Here is a 15,228-nt window from a genome sequence, read left to right on the forward strand (position 1 = left end):
ATCCTGTGACCTTAATAAATCCCTTAATCTTTCTGCCTCTCAGTTTCTTCCTATAAAAAATGGTCCCTGCATGTACCTATATGGTACCTTCTATGGATGTTAGATACTCAAATAAAATACTGCCTAGAAAGTGATTTGCACAGTATCTAGAGCATAATATTAAAAATTACTAATGTTTGTCCTCTTGGAATAGGTATGCCTGCTATCACCTGACAGCCTACCTCCAACTATTTGAAATTACCTGCTGGCCCATTACTACCCCTGGGGAAAGACGCCTTTCCACCAAGAGGTTTGGTTCTCATCACTCACCTCTTCCCACTGGTGAATGTATCGAATGAGACGGGAGAGACGCAGGAGGCGCAGGAGGCTAAGGATCTTGGTGAAGCGGACGATGCGTAGGGCCCGGGCTGTCTTATAGACCTCTGAGTCAATGCGTGTCTCCACAATGAGGAAGATGTAGTCCACGGGGATGGAAGAGATAAAATCCACCACAAACCAGCTCTTGAGGTACTTCATCTTAATCCGCTGTGGGTCCAGGATGATCTCCGTGTTGTCTTCCACCACGATCCCTGTGCGGAAGTTGAGGACCAAGTCGATGAGGAAGAATGTGTCTGACACCACATTGAAGACAATCCAGGGTGTGGTGTTCTCATCCTTGAAGAAGGTGATGCCGACAGGGATGATAATGAGGTTCCCCACCATCAGCAGCAGCATGGTTAGGTCCCAGTAGAATCTGCCCAGACACAATAGGGGCAATAGGGGTCAGTTGCCAGGAGGAGAGAGAGAATGAGTCACAGACTGAGAAGGAAGCTCTGTGGGAGAGGGAGAGGAAAGTCTTAGGGGGTTCTGCGACACTGCAGAAGGGAGACACACAAGGACCAGGTCAAGACGTGGACACTGGCAGGGAAAGAGGCTCTTCCTTCACTAAGGGAACCCTCTGCCTGTCCCTCTGTGAGCTCCCTGACGACAGGCCTCCTCCCGGAATCCTCACGCCCCGGTGAGAGGCTGAAAAGCAAAGCAAACAACAGTGTCCAGAGAGAAGTATAGGGTTTTCTCAGCAGCAGAAGCAATTCACTCAGAACCACCCCAGGCTCAGGCCAGGCTGCTCCATCCTCCCTGAGAGGCAGCCGTGGCCTGAGACGTGGCTGGTAGGCAGACATGCCACAGAGCATGCCCAGAGAGTGGAGGAGGTCCAGACACCCAGCAGGCGGGAGGTGCAGGTTCCAGTCCTGGCATTGTCACTGATGCTATATGACCATCAGGCAGATGCCCTCCCTGCTCTGGGCCTCAGTTTCCCTACTGTGCATTGAGGTGTGAAGCCTCAACACTAAGCCTTAGAATTCTGGTCTGGCTCCCTGGGAGCGCCCTTTAGCCTATACTCTATGGTCAGAAAACGCCTGGCCATTACAGGTTTTCATTCTAGCATGGCTGGGGAGGGGCAATGATATGTTCAAAAGCAGGAAGCGTCAATGGGGCAATTTCAAGTAACAATGAGGTACCAACTCAATGCAGTGGAGTGAGACCAGATGGGGCTTCCAGCAACATTCTCCCTGAGTGAGGGAGGCAAAGCCTGAGAGGTTGAGCAGTGTGAGGAGGTAAGAGCCAACTCTCAGGTCTCCCACCGGGCCCACCAAGGCCCCTCTGCAGTGTGCAAACAGCGCAAACATGCACAGACCTGTCTAGAATGTATGAGCTATCATTCCAGGGAGCCAGCTCAAGTACCTGTCACCCCAGACTGGCCTCAGGACCAGAAACCCTTGCACTGCATTCACCTCTGTTATTAATTTAATCAGTTACACACTGATAGATGAAGATATTAGTCTTTATTAATAAAGAAATATGGGCAGAAATAAGCATGTCTTCTTTCAAGAGAAATGACCTTTCAGCCATCTTTAGTTCTCTGCTGCAGGGAATGGAGGGAGGGAGGAAGAAAGGGAAGAAGGGAGGAAGGGAGGGAAGGAGGGAAGGAGGAAGGAAGGAGGGGGACGACAAGGAGACGAGTTTTCCCTGAGTCTCCAGAGGACCCAACCACAACCTTGCATGAAGAGTTCCAAGTTTAAAAAAAAATTACTTCATAGCAAACTGCTTTCTTTGCCAGGCTCAAAATGGTGCTATGAATCAAGGAAAGGGCAGGGCCTGCTTCACGGAAGGTGGGCGAGACATCTGTCCTACATCAAACAGCTCAGGGCAGCATGGCTTCCAGAAAGGCCGCTCCCAACAGCTCCTTTGAGAGCCAAGCCCTTCGGGGTCTCCAGACAGGACTCCACATCAGAGACTCACTAGGCTAATGCTCCTCATCCTAAAGCTGGTGCCACAAGGCCAACTTCAGCTCCTTCCCTTCCACACAACCCTCGAGCCCTTTTCCAGCCCCAAGCCACCACCTAGGCCATCTGGGAGAACCCAACCTAGTACCTGAGAACCCACCCTGGCTATCATGCCGTACACAGAACACAGCATGTCCTACTGATGACTTGGGGGCCCCAGGTGAATGGTTTCAGCATCTAAGGGGTGTTCCTGAGCTGCATGCATGCTCTATGCAGCCTCACTCACCTCATTCAAAGAAAGCTGCAGGCACTTATTAAATGCCACACACAGGTATCCCCATTCACAGGCAGTGTGCAAACACCCCTCTATACACATGGCTGTCACTCTTTTACATTTAATCTCGTGGGGAAAACAAAACAAAACAAAAACATATACTGTGGCACAGAGAGGCCACTAAGGGTCCTGAGGTCCTTGGGAGATAAAGCTAATAATATGCCCAGGCTGGAGGAGTTTCTAAAATTAACAGAGTGGGCACAAGCAGCTGCGAGTGCTGCCCTTTCGGCAGGTGTCTACACTCTCCCAGCGCTAGTTCTCTCAATTATAGACCAAATTTGAGATGGTAATTAATAGGGGAGAAAATGTGTGCATTGAGAGGTATTCATAAAAACCAAACTACATGAGGCAAAAACACCCATATCCTTGCATTCTGACTAATTGTTCCAGTTGTGCATTTCTAGATGCTAAGGGGTATTTCTGGTGCCCGATCTGGATGGGGGTGGGAATACTGGAGTGCTCCTCCCCACAAACCACTATGCTGGACACCTCAGAGCTATTCAAAAGGCAGCATAGTAGGGAGGGAAAACAGAAGCACAGGCTCTCAGAGCCAGCCAACATGGGTTCAATTCCAGGTTCCGTCACTTACTAGCAAGTCACTTTAATATCTTCATGCCTCAGTTTCCTCATCTGCCAGATGGGCATAATAACAGTACCTTCCTAGCAGAATCACTACAAGGATTAATGTTTATAAAAAGCTCTGACTTATGCCTAGCTATATAATCAAATGAGTCAATAAGTAATTCAAAACTCGACAAACACAAGGCCCTGGCCAGTTAGTTCAGCTGGTTAAGAGCATCATGCTGAAATAACAAGGTGCGGGTTCTATCCCCAGTCAGGGCACACACAGGAAGCAACCAAAAAAATGCATGAAGGCCCTGGCCGGTTGGCTCAGTGGTAGAGTGTCAGCCTGGTGTGCAGGGGTCCCAGGTTCGATTCCCGGCCAGGGCACATAGGAGAAGCGCCCATCTGCTTCTCCACCCCTCCCCCTCTCCTTCCTCTCTGTCTCTCTCTTCCCCTCCCGCAGCAAGGCTCCATTGGAGCAAGGATGGCCCGGGCGCTGGGGATGGCTCCTTGGCCTCTGCCCCATGCGCTAGAGTGGCTCTGGTCGCAACAGAGCGACGCCCCGGAGGGGCAGAACATCGCCCCCTGGTGGGCAGAGCGTCGCCCCCTGGTGGGCGTGCCGGGTGTATCCCGGTCGGGCGCATGCGGGAGTCTGTCTGACTGTCTCTCCCTGTTTCCAGCTTCAGAAAGTTAAAAAAAATAAATAAATAAAATAAATAAATAAAAATGCATGAATGAGTGGAACAGCAAATGCTTCCCTTTCCCCCTCCCTTTCTCTCTCTCTGTCCTTCTAGAAATCAATAAAAATTAAGCCCTGGCCGGATAGCTTGGTTGGTTGGAAGCATTGTCAGAGCATTGTCCTGGAGCATGGAGGCTTCCAGGTCAATTCCGTGATCAGGGCACATACAGGAGCAGCTCGGTGTTCCTGTCTCTCTCCTCCTGACTTTCTCTCTCTCAAAAAAAGTCGACAAATACATAGAAAAAAGGTGAAAAGGAAGATCTATTTTTCAGGGAAGAGCCAAAGCAAAGCATCTACTAAGGGTGGTGTGGAAGGAATTCATAAAAATCTTGCAAGAGTCAGCAGTGGAAGCCCGTGATCACAACACTCTAAACAGTCAGATGACAGAACCTCTTCACTTAGCTGACAGATGCCCTGACCTCAGGGAGCTCAAGGCCCAGCAGGGGACAAGGCTTATCCACTAGACAAATTGGGCAGTAATGTAAGAAACCATCCCAGGTGGCAGCCCAGGCAGCTGAAAAGGCAGGCTTCTGGTGGCCCAGAAGGGTGAGGCCACAAGTGTTTCTGGAGGAGGTGAGAAGTTGGGCTTTGGCAACTGCCCTTGGTCTCACAGACTACCTTGCCTTCCTCTTTGCCAGACGGTTGCACGGGTTCCTGAAAGCAGAGCCCAGTCAAAGGGAAAAAAATTTAAAAAATAAAAAGACGTTCAGCACAACGGACAGCGCCTGGTGAGCCTGCCAGTTCTGCTATGCTGGTCCAAACAAAGAAAGCTGGCAACAACCTCCCCTTTGGCATCCTCAGCTATGTGGCCCCTCTTCTCCCCCAATCCTAGTAACCAGAGGCATCTCAAGTGATGCCTTTATGTCCCTGGGGATTTTCAGTGGGGATTCCTGGGTGACTGGAAAGTCTTTATTCCTAAAAACAACAACAACCAAACACTTCTTTCTGCTTACTTTGTGCTTGCCATGCATTACTTCATTGAACCCTTCACACTGTGGGCTCTGAGATGGCTGCTATTATCTGTCTCTCACAGATGATGATACTGAGGTTCAGAGAGGAGCAAGCATCTTCCCCAAGACAACACAGCTAGTGAGGAGCAGACCCAGGATTCAAAGAGGTCTGTGGGACCCCAGAGTCTGACCTCTTGGGATTTTTGGCACCTCCATGGGATTCAGGAAGGTGGACAAGCCTTTCTTTGCACCTTTGCATCATACTGGGGAGATGGTCTACCACAGCAGGTAAAGCCTCTGTCCCATAGACAGGAGAAAAGGTTGCAAAGAAGTTTCAAGAGGACCCATCCGGAGCCATATGAGGTACTTCCCAGGGTGGGAGAAGAAGATCCATCCGGAGCCATATGAGGTACTTCCCAGGGTGGGAGAAGAAGATCCATCCGGAGCCATATGAGGTACTTCCCAGGGTGGGAGAAGCAGCACACCTTTCAAGTATTCAAGTATCTGTCACCAGCAAGCAGTGGGGCGCAGATGTGCCCATCTTGCAGAAGGGAAAATTAAGGTCCACAAAGAAGGGAATGATAATATTTTCAAAGCCTCAAGCCAGATACACTCCCCTAGCTCCACACTGCCCCTAAAATCATTCATGAATAAATCCCACCATCCTGGGCATGCATCCACAGTAGCGGGTGTCCGGCTCTGGCAGGGAAGCAGTGGATAGCCATGCTCGGACACGGTGGAGTCAGCACATGTCTGAATTAGAGGCCTTGATCACTCCAAAGCCATATGACCCTCTCCCGCTACAGTGATCTCGAAGCTGAGAGGAAGTCCTAGCTAGCAAGACACCAGTTAGGCTCTGGAGGCCCTGTACCAGGTCCAGTCTCAAGGCCCCAGACCCATCCTCCCTCAATCTAAGACCTTACTTCCTACCTGGACCCACAGGTTCCCCATACAGGTAGGTGGCCTCTCAGCAGGAGAACATGGCCTACAGGCCAGCTTCAAAGGAGCAGGTCCCATGCACAGAAGGAATGGGGGACAGTAAAAAGTCCAACAGCCCTTTTACACTGACCCCTGGAACACTTTATGGTGTGATTTCAGAGGAAAGGCAAGGCCTCAAGGCAGCTGAGGGGACAGAAGATAAGTAGCTTCTGACTCTAAACTCAGAGCCTTGAGGACCAGACCAAAGTCCCTCTCCTTCCCTGCAGGCTTCCCTGGCTGGGCCAGAAGTGGGGTCCTGGAACGGGAGAGCCTCTTTCAGCCTCTTGTCCGCACATGCCATGTGCCTTCGAGCACATATACTTAGACACATGCACATGTACACACACACACACACGTACACACATGTACATACCTGCACACACATATACACACAGGGTGGGACAAAAGTAAGTTTACAGTTGTGAGGACGTGAAATACAGACTTTATTCTTGTATCATTACTAGTTATTATATTATTTTTCATACGAACAACTGTAAACCTACTTTGCCCACCTTGGACGCACACGCACAGACAACCCCAGGGACACGTTTTGTTCACATGCCCTCTTGTGGATTTTGCCCTCATACATGCACCCATTTTTATACAAGCATATGTTCTTGCACACCACTTGCATATGTTTCGACCCAAATGACATCCACTGGGAATCCCGTCAGCTGGAAGAAAGAGAACATCTCCCTTTTTTTTGTTGTTCTCTAAAGATTCATCTGAAGTGCTATGTTTTCTAGACCTCTCCAAACTGTCACCAACTGAGCCTGTGCCCAGTCTGAGCTCTGGTTTTGGATGTCCCAGATTGTCGCAGGCTCCGGGCCTTGTCCCATACACGCCTATGTCCCAGCAGTGTGGACTGAGGACCAGGGTCCCCACGCTCTCTCCCAGGTGACTGGCAGACCCAAGGTCCTCTTTTACCCACTTCAACTATGCCGATGGTTCCCACTTGGACCCCACTCCTAGCACCAGACCTGCACTACCACTGTCACCTGGAGGACCCAAGTCCACAGGTGCACTCAGCCACTTCCTCCCCAAAGCTGAATGGCAGAACAATCAATAACCCCAGCCCCAAATCTCGAATCTTCCTCAGCTTCTTTCTCTTTTCTTCCTCCCACCCCTGAAGGGCCCCCAAGCTGTGACCAAATCTTGCTGGCGCTTCTATGACAGCTCCTGTTAACAGCTGCTCTATCCCGGACTGGTTCCTCCCCATCCCCCACCCAGACCCTCTCCCCTGCCACCTACCTTTCTCTTTCCTCCAACTAACACGCTCTCTGGGTTTCCGTCCTGGACAGCACTGTGATCGCATCACCTCTGCTTGAACCCCTCTGGTGCACCTTCAATAATAACTACAGAAGAGGGTCTGAGCTCCTTAGTCGGGCATGCCTGACCCGCCTCTGTCTTCTCCCTCCTGCTGCTGCTTCTGCAGTATCCAGCTGGACACTGACCTCTCGTTCTACATCCATCCTGGCTTCTACTGAAGCACTCAGCCGCCTGAGCTTTCGTATTCTGAGATTGCTTCTCTCATCCAAGGCCTTGATCTGCTGCTTCCTCCTCCATAAAGTCTGCCCTACTGCCTGATGAGTCTCTGTTAGTGACTGTCACATCCTGCCCCTTCCATCCGGTATCCCTCCCAGCCTCCAGCAAACCAGTGAACCGAAGGATCCAGGAGAGTTCATGTCAGAGAAAGAAACGGGACCTGGGAGACTCTCCCTCCGTGTCTAATCTGCCCCGTCGTTCTCCAGGCCCCGCACAGGGGCGTGCCCACGGCGATCCTGGAGATGACGAGAATGGAGAAGTGCAGTGCAACACTTCTTGGGTGCCTGCTATATTTCAGGCACTAATCTGAGTCCCTTAAGTGAATTATCTCATGTAATCCTCATTAACCCCCCCCAAAAAAAAAAAAAACAAAATAAACCCTATGAGATAGATACTATGATTATGTCCACTTTACAGATGAGGAGACTGAGGTACAATTGAGAATTTTTTTTACATATGGTGGATCAAGATTTCAAACCCAAATAAGCCTGACTCCTTACTCTCACCTCTAACCACAGAAATATAAATCCAACCAAAAGCACTTTCTCTCACATGCTCACTGGGTGACTTCACAAACTCCATGGCTTCGTTATTTTGCTGGCTTTCAAACCAGACCTCTCTCCTAAGCTCCAGCCCATGTGTCCACTGCTGGCTACACATCGATGCTGGGATGTCTCATGGGAACCTCACTCTCAATATCTTGCGACAGAACTGAACAGCTTCTCCCACAAACTCATGTGGTCCCAGCAGGTGGTACCACCAGTCCTCCGACCTGGGAGTTATCCTCAGCCCAGCATCTTCCTCACCCATTAGCACTCAGTCAATGGGAACTAGTGAGTGTCATCAACTAACCACCCACAGTTTCCTAACTGGGCTACCAGCCCTCCCAGAACCCCACAGACCTGAGGGTTTGAGGTGGGGTCCACATCCTCTCTCTAAACCCTTCTCCACACCTGCCAAGCCCAAAGTTCTTCCACACTAAAATCCAAGTCCCTCACTGTCACCCCCAAGGCTCTCCCTGAGCCAGACTTGGCCTCCCTCTCCTGCCTTGACCCCTTACCACTCCCGCCCTCACTAAAAACTGCCAGAGCCCTGAACACACTGTGCTTTCATTGGCTGCTGGGTTGTCCTGCATACTGTCAGCTGCCTGCAGGTCTCCTCCCTCCTGGCCTGCCCCCACCCACTTGGTCAGAGGAGGTGTCACTTTTCCTAGGAAGCCTCCTATGGACCCTTGGGAAAGCTGGTGTGTGTGTGTGTGTGGGGGGGTGCCCGCATGTGTGCTGCCCCAGCACCACATCTACCACATTGTGATGGACGTGTGTGTGTGTGTGTCTGTCTGTCTTATGGTCACCTGACTCTGAACTTGGCACAGTGCCTTGGCACATGGCAGGTCCTAACAAAAGTGTAAATGAGTAGAGACACATGACTGAATGACGATGGCCTCAGAGGCAGAGGTGGCAGGGGAACCAGCAAAAGCTACACGGAATGGACAGCCCCGTGAGACCCCGACTTCTTCCCATGAGTCTTCCACAGGCCTCTGACCATCAAAGAGAAACGTAACCCATCCGGGCCCTCAAGACTCTGAGGTTTCCAGCAACATCTATCAGCAAACAGCCCCCACTTGGTGCTGGAGATTGTGGTGGGGAAGTCACAGAGCAGGAGGGGAGGCACTGGAAGGGGGCGGAGGTAGATGAACAAGAGGTGGGTCAGGAGAAGCAAGGACCGGGGCTCTGACAGAGTGGGAGGGGAGGGGCTAGGGAGGGAAGATTTTGGCCAAAGACTTCAGCTGAGGCCAAGACCGTGTTACCAACCTGATCACCACAGGCCCTGTTATAGGCATGCCCCTCAGTAGGGGCCTTAAGGATTCTTCCTTTTCTCAAAAAAGGCCAAGATGACGAGAATGGAGAAGTGCAGTGCACTTCGCCCCCTCTGGCGCCCTCACCCAGCAGACCCAGGACACATCTCACGCCCCCAGCCCTGCTGTGTGCGTGGTCCCCACAAGGAAAACTAATTTCTCTTCCTCATCTGAGATGGGGCTGGTTAAACTGTTAAATGGAGGGGCGGCTTAAAGACTGTTGCTGGGGTGGGGGCTGTCAAAAGGAAAACTAAAAAAAATGCTAAAGCATGGATGCCAATTATTGCTAGGTGGTGGGATGATGGGTGATTTGTGTTTTCCCCATCATACCTTTCTGTAATCTCTAAATTCCATAGTTTCTAAAAAAGGGGGATAAGGGAGGAGCAAATACTATCTTTATCATTAGAAAAATAAACCCACCTTTAACCAGTGACCCGTATCCCACACTGCAAAAAGCCCCCCAGCACATGTCAGGGAAGAGGTGGTGGGTCTGGAAAAAGCCCCATGTGACGGAGCAGACACAAGAAGGGTGACATCAGGACGGAAAGGTCAGGAGCACAGAACTTCTGGAGGAGGCCAGTGATGGAGAGAAGGGCAGGTGTGACTGGCAAAGAGGACCACGTGACTTGCCTGTAACCCACTGAGGACGCACACCTGTGGGGCACCTTACTCGCTTTCTCTCCCTCAACACATAAAAACTACTTCTGGCCTGACCAGGTGGTGGTGCAGTGGATAGAGCGTCGGACTGGGATGCAGAGGACCCAGGTTCGAGACCCCGAGGTCACCAGCTTGAGCATGGACTCATCTGGTTTGAGCAAAGCTCACCAGCTTGGACCCAAGGACCCAAGGTCGCTGGCTCGAGCAAGGGGTTACTCAGTCTGCTGAACACCCACAGTTAAGGCACATATAAGAAAGCAATCAAAGGCCCTGGCCGGTTGGCTCAGTGGTAGAGCATTGGCCTGGTGTGCAGGAGTCCCGGGTTTGATTCCCGGCCAGGGCACACAGGAGAAGCGCCCATCTGCTTCTCCACCCCTCCCCCTCTCCTTCCTCTCGGTCTCTCTCTTCCCCTCCCGCAGACAAGGCTCCATTGGAGCAAAGCTGGCCCGGGCGCTGAGGATGGCTCCATGGCCTCAGGTGCTAGAATGGCTCTGGTCCCAACAGAGCAACGCCCCAGATGGGCAGAGCATCGCCCTCTGGTGGGCATGCTGGGTGGATCCCGGTCAGGCGCATGCGGGAGTCTGTCTGACTGCCTCCTGGTTTCCAACTTCAGAAAAATACAAAAAAAAAAGAAAAGAAAAGAAAAAGAAAGCAATCAATGAACAACTAAGGTGTCGCAACATGCAAAGAAAAGCCAATGATTGATGCTTTTCATCTCTCCGTTCCTGTCTGTCTGTCCCTGTCTATCCCTCTCTCTGACTCTCTCTCTGTCTCTGAAAAAAAAAAGAAAAAGAAAAACTGCTTCTGGCCCCTAACCTGTCCAGCCCCCTATGTATCACTCTCTGAGGCAGAGCTGCTGCCCACCTCCCTCCCTACTCTCCACCCATCCGAAGGAACTGCTGCCAGCCTGGGGTTGGGGATGGAGTACTCAGGAATCCACCCTTCTTGGGCAGTTGGGGCTGGTATTGTAGCCCCCACCCCCACCCCGAGTAGAAATCTCCTACCCACACCTTTATGGGCCACTCTGGGCCCTCAGCTCTGACCTCTGAGGAATATACCCTCCACGCCTCCTACCACCTAGCTCTAGTCAGGCTTCCCCTGCACCTTCTCCCTGACACCAGGGTCTCCTCCCTTCCTCAAATGAAGGGCTCTTCCTCCCGCCCCCACATGGACACTCGGGCTCTATTTTTAACCCACCTCAAAACCTCTGAGTCAGAATCACAGGGTTCCCAGATAGTGGCTCGGTGCTCCCTCAGCCCGGGGCTGCCTCCAAAGAAGCTGATTCAGAGCGAAGGGCAGCCTTGAGTGGTTGGTTTATGGGTGGGCTGTGTGGTTTGGGATCTGTATTTTATAACTTTTCTACAATGATCAATGGCTTCAGGAACAGAATTTGTTTTTGTAGACCCAAGCAAAGATGTCCTCTGTATGCCTGCCTCTTCCACCTCCCTCTCAGTCCTTGCCTAAGGCTGAGTAGCCCCTCACCGCACAGTGAGGGCTAGTCTCAGCCCCTCCCCAGGGGCAAGGTGTGCCATCTGAGGGCTGCAAGGGACTGAGCTTCCAGTCTCCTTTGTGCGCTTTTGACCACACGGCACTTTACAAAGTACCTGGAACAGACTCAGGTTCACAGGTGCAGGGTGACTGCTAACAGGATCCCAGGTGATGCTGAGGTTGCTGGTCCAGGGACCAAGCTGTCGCCAGGCTACCACGAATGGTACGGTGGTCAGCCATTCTGGCAGGTGAACACTTGGCTATGCGGGCTAGGAGAAATCACTTCACCTCTCAGCCTGTTTTCCCCATGTGAAATAAGAGCATTAATCCCACCTCTTAGGATCCTGGAGAACTCCACAAGATGACGTTTAACATATGCTGCACAGTGTATAATATATTCATCCTCACTACTGGAAGCTGTCATCACCATCGTTCTTGTTTTCTGTAACCTGGCCTGAGGGCCACGGCGATCCTGAAGCGTGTGGACGGAATGCACCTCCAGGATTCCCTCCAGGAGTCCGCTGAGTGATGGGCAGGCCAACGCCACAGGGCAGCTGAAGATCCAGGCCAGCTCCAAGGCAGATGGGGCTCTAAGCCAGGGGGAGGGGAGGAGCTCAGTGGGCTGGGGACAGCCAGGGGAGACATGCAGTCAGGCTAGAGACCGTGCTTAAAGAGGAGCAGAGAACAGCTTGCCCTACTGGATGCTAGAGCCCCAAAGAGGAGGGGCCCTCAGTGTGTTCACTAGTGGAGAACATTCGTGTTGTGGTTACAGGAAGGGAGCCATTCTATAAAGCAGAAGGAATCGAGGCCAGGGGTGGGGTGGGGGGGGCGAGAGTCTTGGGTTCTTGTCCCATACCCATCTCTAAAATGCTGTGGGTTCATGAACAAGTCCTTGCCTCTCCCACCCCCTTCCTCACTTCCCCACTGGAACAGCGGGAGATGGAGCTAGGTCATCTCTAGAGACACAGCAACTCCAAGAGCATCACAGAGGTTGAAGAGGCCAGATAAAAGCTCGCTGAGGGAGCAGTGCCACATCTTAGAGAAGTCTGACACCAGGCCCTGACCCAAAGCTGGCGTGAAGAGAAGTCAGGGTCATCTCAAATGACAGATTGTGTAGTTCAGACTCTTCTGGGGACGTGGGGAGCCATGAAGGTCGCAGAGGCAGAGTTCCTTGGGGGAAGGGACCGTTATAGCACCTTTTCGATGGCACAGATGAATGCAGGCCTGGGCACAGGAACACCACGATATCAATCAACCTCTTGCCTCTCTGATGGGCTGCAACCTCTCTGGAGTCTGTGCACGACAGTCATGCCAATCTGCACAGCAAGAGCCATCTGGTGCACAGCACCTAGAGGCTGCCAAGATGCTGTGTTACCTCAGACTAGCAGCCCAACCTCTCTGAGTTTCACCCAGCTGACAAGGCCATCTGGGTGAAATGGGGGGAGGGAAGTCGAGTGATAACTTCCCCGCCCAGAGCCCAGATAATAGGAAACAAAGAAGGCTCCAAACATGGCTCTCCCTGCTCTCTTGGGAAAACGGAACAAAAATAGGTCACTGCTGTGAAGGAGTCCCTGAGCAATCTCGGGGGAAGCTAGGTAGGGGAGCTCACCTGCTCCTGACAGCGGGAGTCAGTGCGAAGGAGGGAAGGAGATGGATTTGAGGCAGAATCCTAAGGCCAAGTGGCATTGGTGGGGAAGGGGGTAAGGATAACATTGTGGGAGGCTGTGCCCCCAGAGAGGGCAGCTCACTACTGACCCTGAGAGGACATACAGGCCCCTTCTTGCTGGGGTGGAGGTCGCCCAGGGGTGCCCACGCTCTGAGAACGAGCCCGCCAGGACCCTGCTGCCTTCCCTCCAGAAGTCTGACCAAGATGCTGAAGGACAGCCGTGCTCCCTGAGGTCCCGCCAGCCTCAGAGTTTGATGGTTCTGTTTGCTATCAACATGCAAAGAAGCAAAGGGGACCAACTCCCTGGAGATAGGCCCATCACGAATGAACTGGGGTTTCACTGTTACCCCAGACTCTGGGGAACACTGCACAGCAAACATGGTGCTTCCCAGGACCTGCAGACCATTTATGTGGAAGGGGCTTCCAGGGGGATGGAACCAGATTCACCTGGCTGCTCCCCAAAATTACACCCCCTGGGCCTCACCAGGGAGGCCTGGGCATCTGTAACTGCATAAAGCTCCCTGGGGACTTTATGGACGCCCATTTTGGCTTTGGCATCTTGCTGAAACTAAAACCCAACTCCTCTCTGGTCTCGTTTTCAGATGAGAAAATCAAGGCCCTAGGAAGTGAGGCATCAGCTCAGTCCACAACGCTGGATGGGGCCAAGACCTTACCTGGCCTCTTGTTCACCCCCCCCCCCCGGCTCTGTCCCCAGAAGCTGTGGAGGGACTCAGCAGGATGGTGACTGCCCAGAGCCTGTGGGACAGAATGAACAGCTTGCTGAGTTCCTTCCCCTGCCAACTGCACAGTTGATGGTTCTGCTGGCCTGCCCCTCGGAACTCCTCAACCGTGGACTGCCCAGTGTGACCTGAACTCTTCAAGGCCAGGTCTGAGCTTCCAGAAGACACTGCCCCTGAGGAGAGGCGGCTAGGAGGACAAGGTGGTTAGGACCCTGTGCCCAGGGAACAAAGAAATGAATGTCTGACTTCCACTCCCAGAGGCCACATCTAAGGAGGGAGGGAGAGAGACCTTGACAGAGCACACCAATACTACACAACATGCTGGGAGACCCCAGCCCCACGCCCAGGACAAGGGTTGATGGAGCCTCAATAGAAAGATGCCCGGAGGTAAGGAACCCCACACTCCAGGAGCACGTCAGGCTGGGCCAGGCTGCACCCCAGAAAGGAGGAGACTCTCTCAGCTCTGCGTGTGGGCAGCTGTCCTTGCTCCGCTGGCTCAATTTGCACTAAAGGGGTCAGGACTACAGGTTCAATACCTACAATATTTGGCCAATTAGCATTGCTCTCTTCTCAGATACAGGCTGAGAACTGACCCTGAACACAGAGAGGAAAGGGCTTTGCCCAGGTCACATGGCAGAGCAGGATGAGGGTCTGCAGGGCAAGCTTGCGTGGAAGGGGAGGGGCGTGGAAGGGGAGGGCCGTCACGAGCCAGGAAAGCCTGAATGAGAGGCCCCAGGCTCTGGGCCAACCAGCCCTGATGTCCCCAGACAGCCCAGCTGCAGTCTCTTCTGCTAGACCAACTTTCTTCTAAAAGGTGCCAATGGCATCGAGGAGACCTGTGGGGGCCGGAGGTCTTTCTTCCTTTCCCTGGAGAAGGGAATAGAACCCATATCCTCTGACAAACTGTAGGTAGGAGAAGCCAGTGTCTGGCTTTGGTGGTGAGTGGTTGGGGACTCACGTTAATTATTGACAGGGGCTGTTCCAGCCTGCAATGGGGAACCACAGGGTAATTACTCTGGGCTCTGGGCCACACGCTCAGCAATATTATGGCAGAGGCAATCCGGCCTCGTATGGTAGGAAAATGGGTCTTTTCAGGTAGTGCACCTGGAGCCATGGCCCCGAGGAGCTCCTCGGGCTGCAAGGACACCCAGACACATATGCAAACACAAGCACTATGTGGGACAGTGGGGTCCAAGTCCTCCCAGGTGAAGGGCAGAGCTTTAAGGAGAAAAGGTCCAAAGTGCAGAATCTGAGGAGCCTGCCCTCAGTGCCTGCCAATGCCCACCCCAGTCAGGTGGCCCCTTAGCTCACACTCCCAGGGTAAATGCTGCCGGGAAATCATGCAGATCCAGCTCTTATCTGCCTCCTCCAGGAAGCCTTCCCTGACTATCCATCCTTACTGGTCTACGTTTCCTCTGCCCTCCCCTAAAGTAGACCTGGGGACCCTA

At 52.5% G+C, this 15,228-nt stretch overlaps 1 protein-coding gene across 1 annotated transcript in view; it reads right to left on the minus strand.

Moving 5' to 3' along the window:
- Positions 1–15,228, minus strand: part of HCN4 (hyperpolarization activated cyclic nucleotide gated potassium channel 4) — a 43,636-nt gene that overhangs the window by 17,895 nt on the left and 10,513 nt on the right. Inside the window, exon 2 of the mRNA XM_066343188.1 lies at positions 310–733. Within this exon, the coding sequence (XP_066199285.1) occupies positions 310–733 (424 nt within the window). The remainder of the gene's footprint in view (positions 1–309; positions 734–15,228) is intronic.

This window comes from Saccopteryx leptura, chromosome 6 (assembly GCF_036850995.1).
Source record: "Saccopteryx leptura isolate mSacLep1 chromosome 6, mSacLep1_pri_phased_curated, whole genome shotgun sequence".
Classification (NCBI taxonomy): Eukaryota; Metazoa; Chordata; class Mammalia; order Chiroptera; family Emballonuridae; genus Saccopteryx; species Saccopteryx leptura.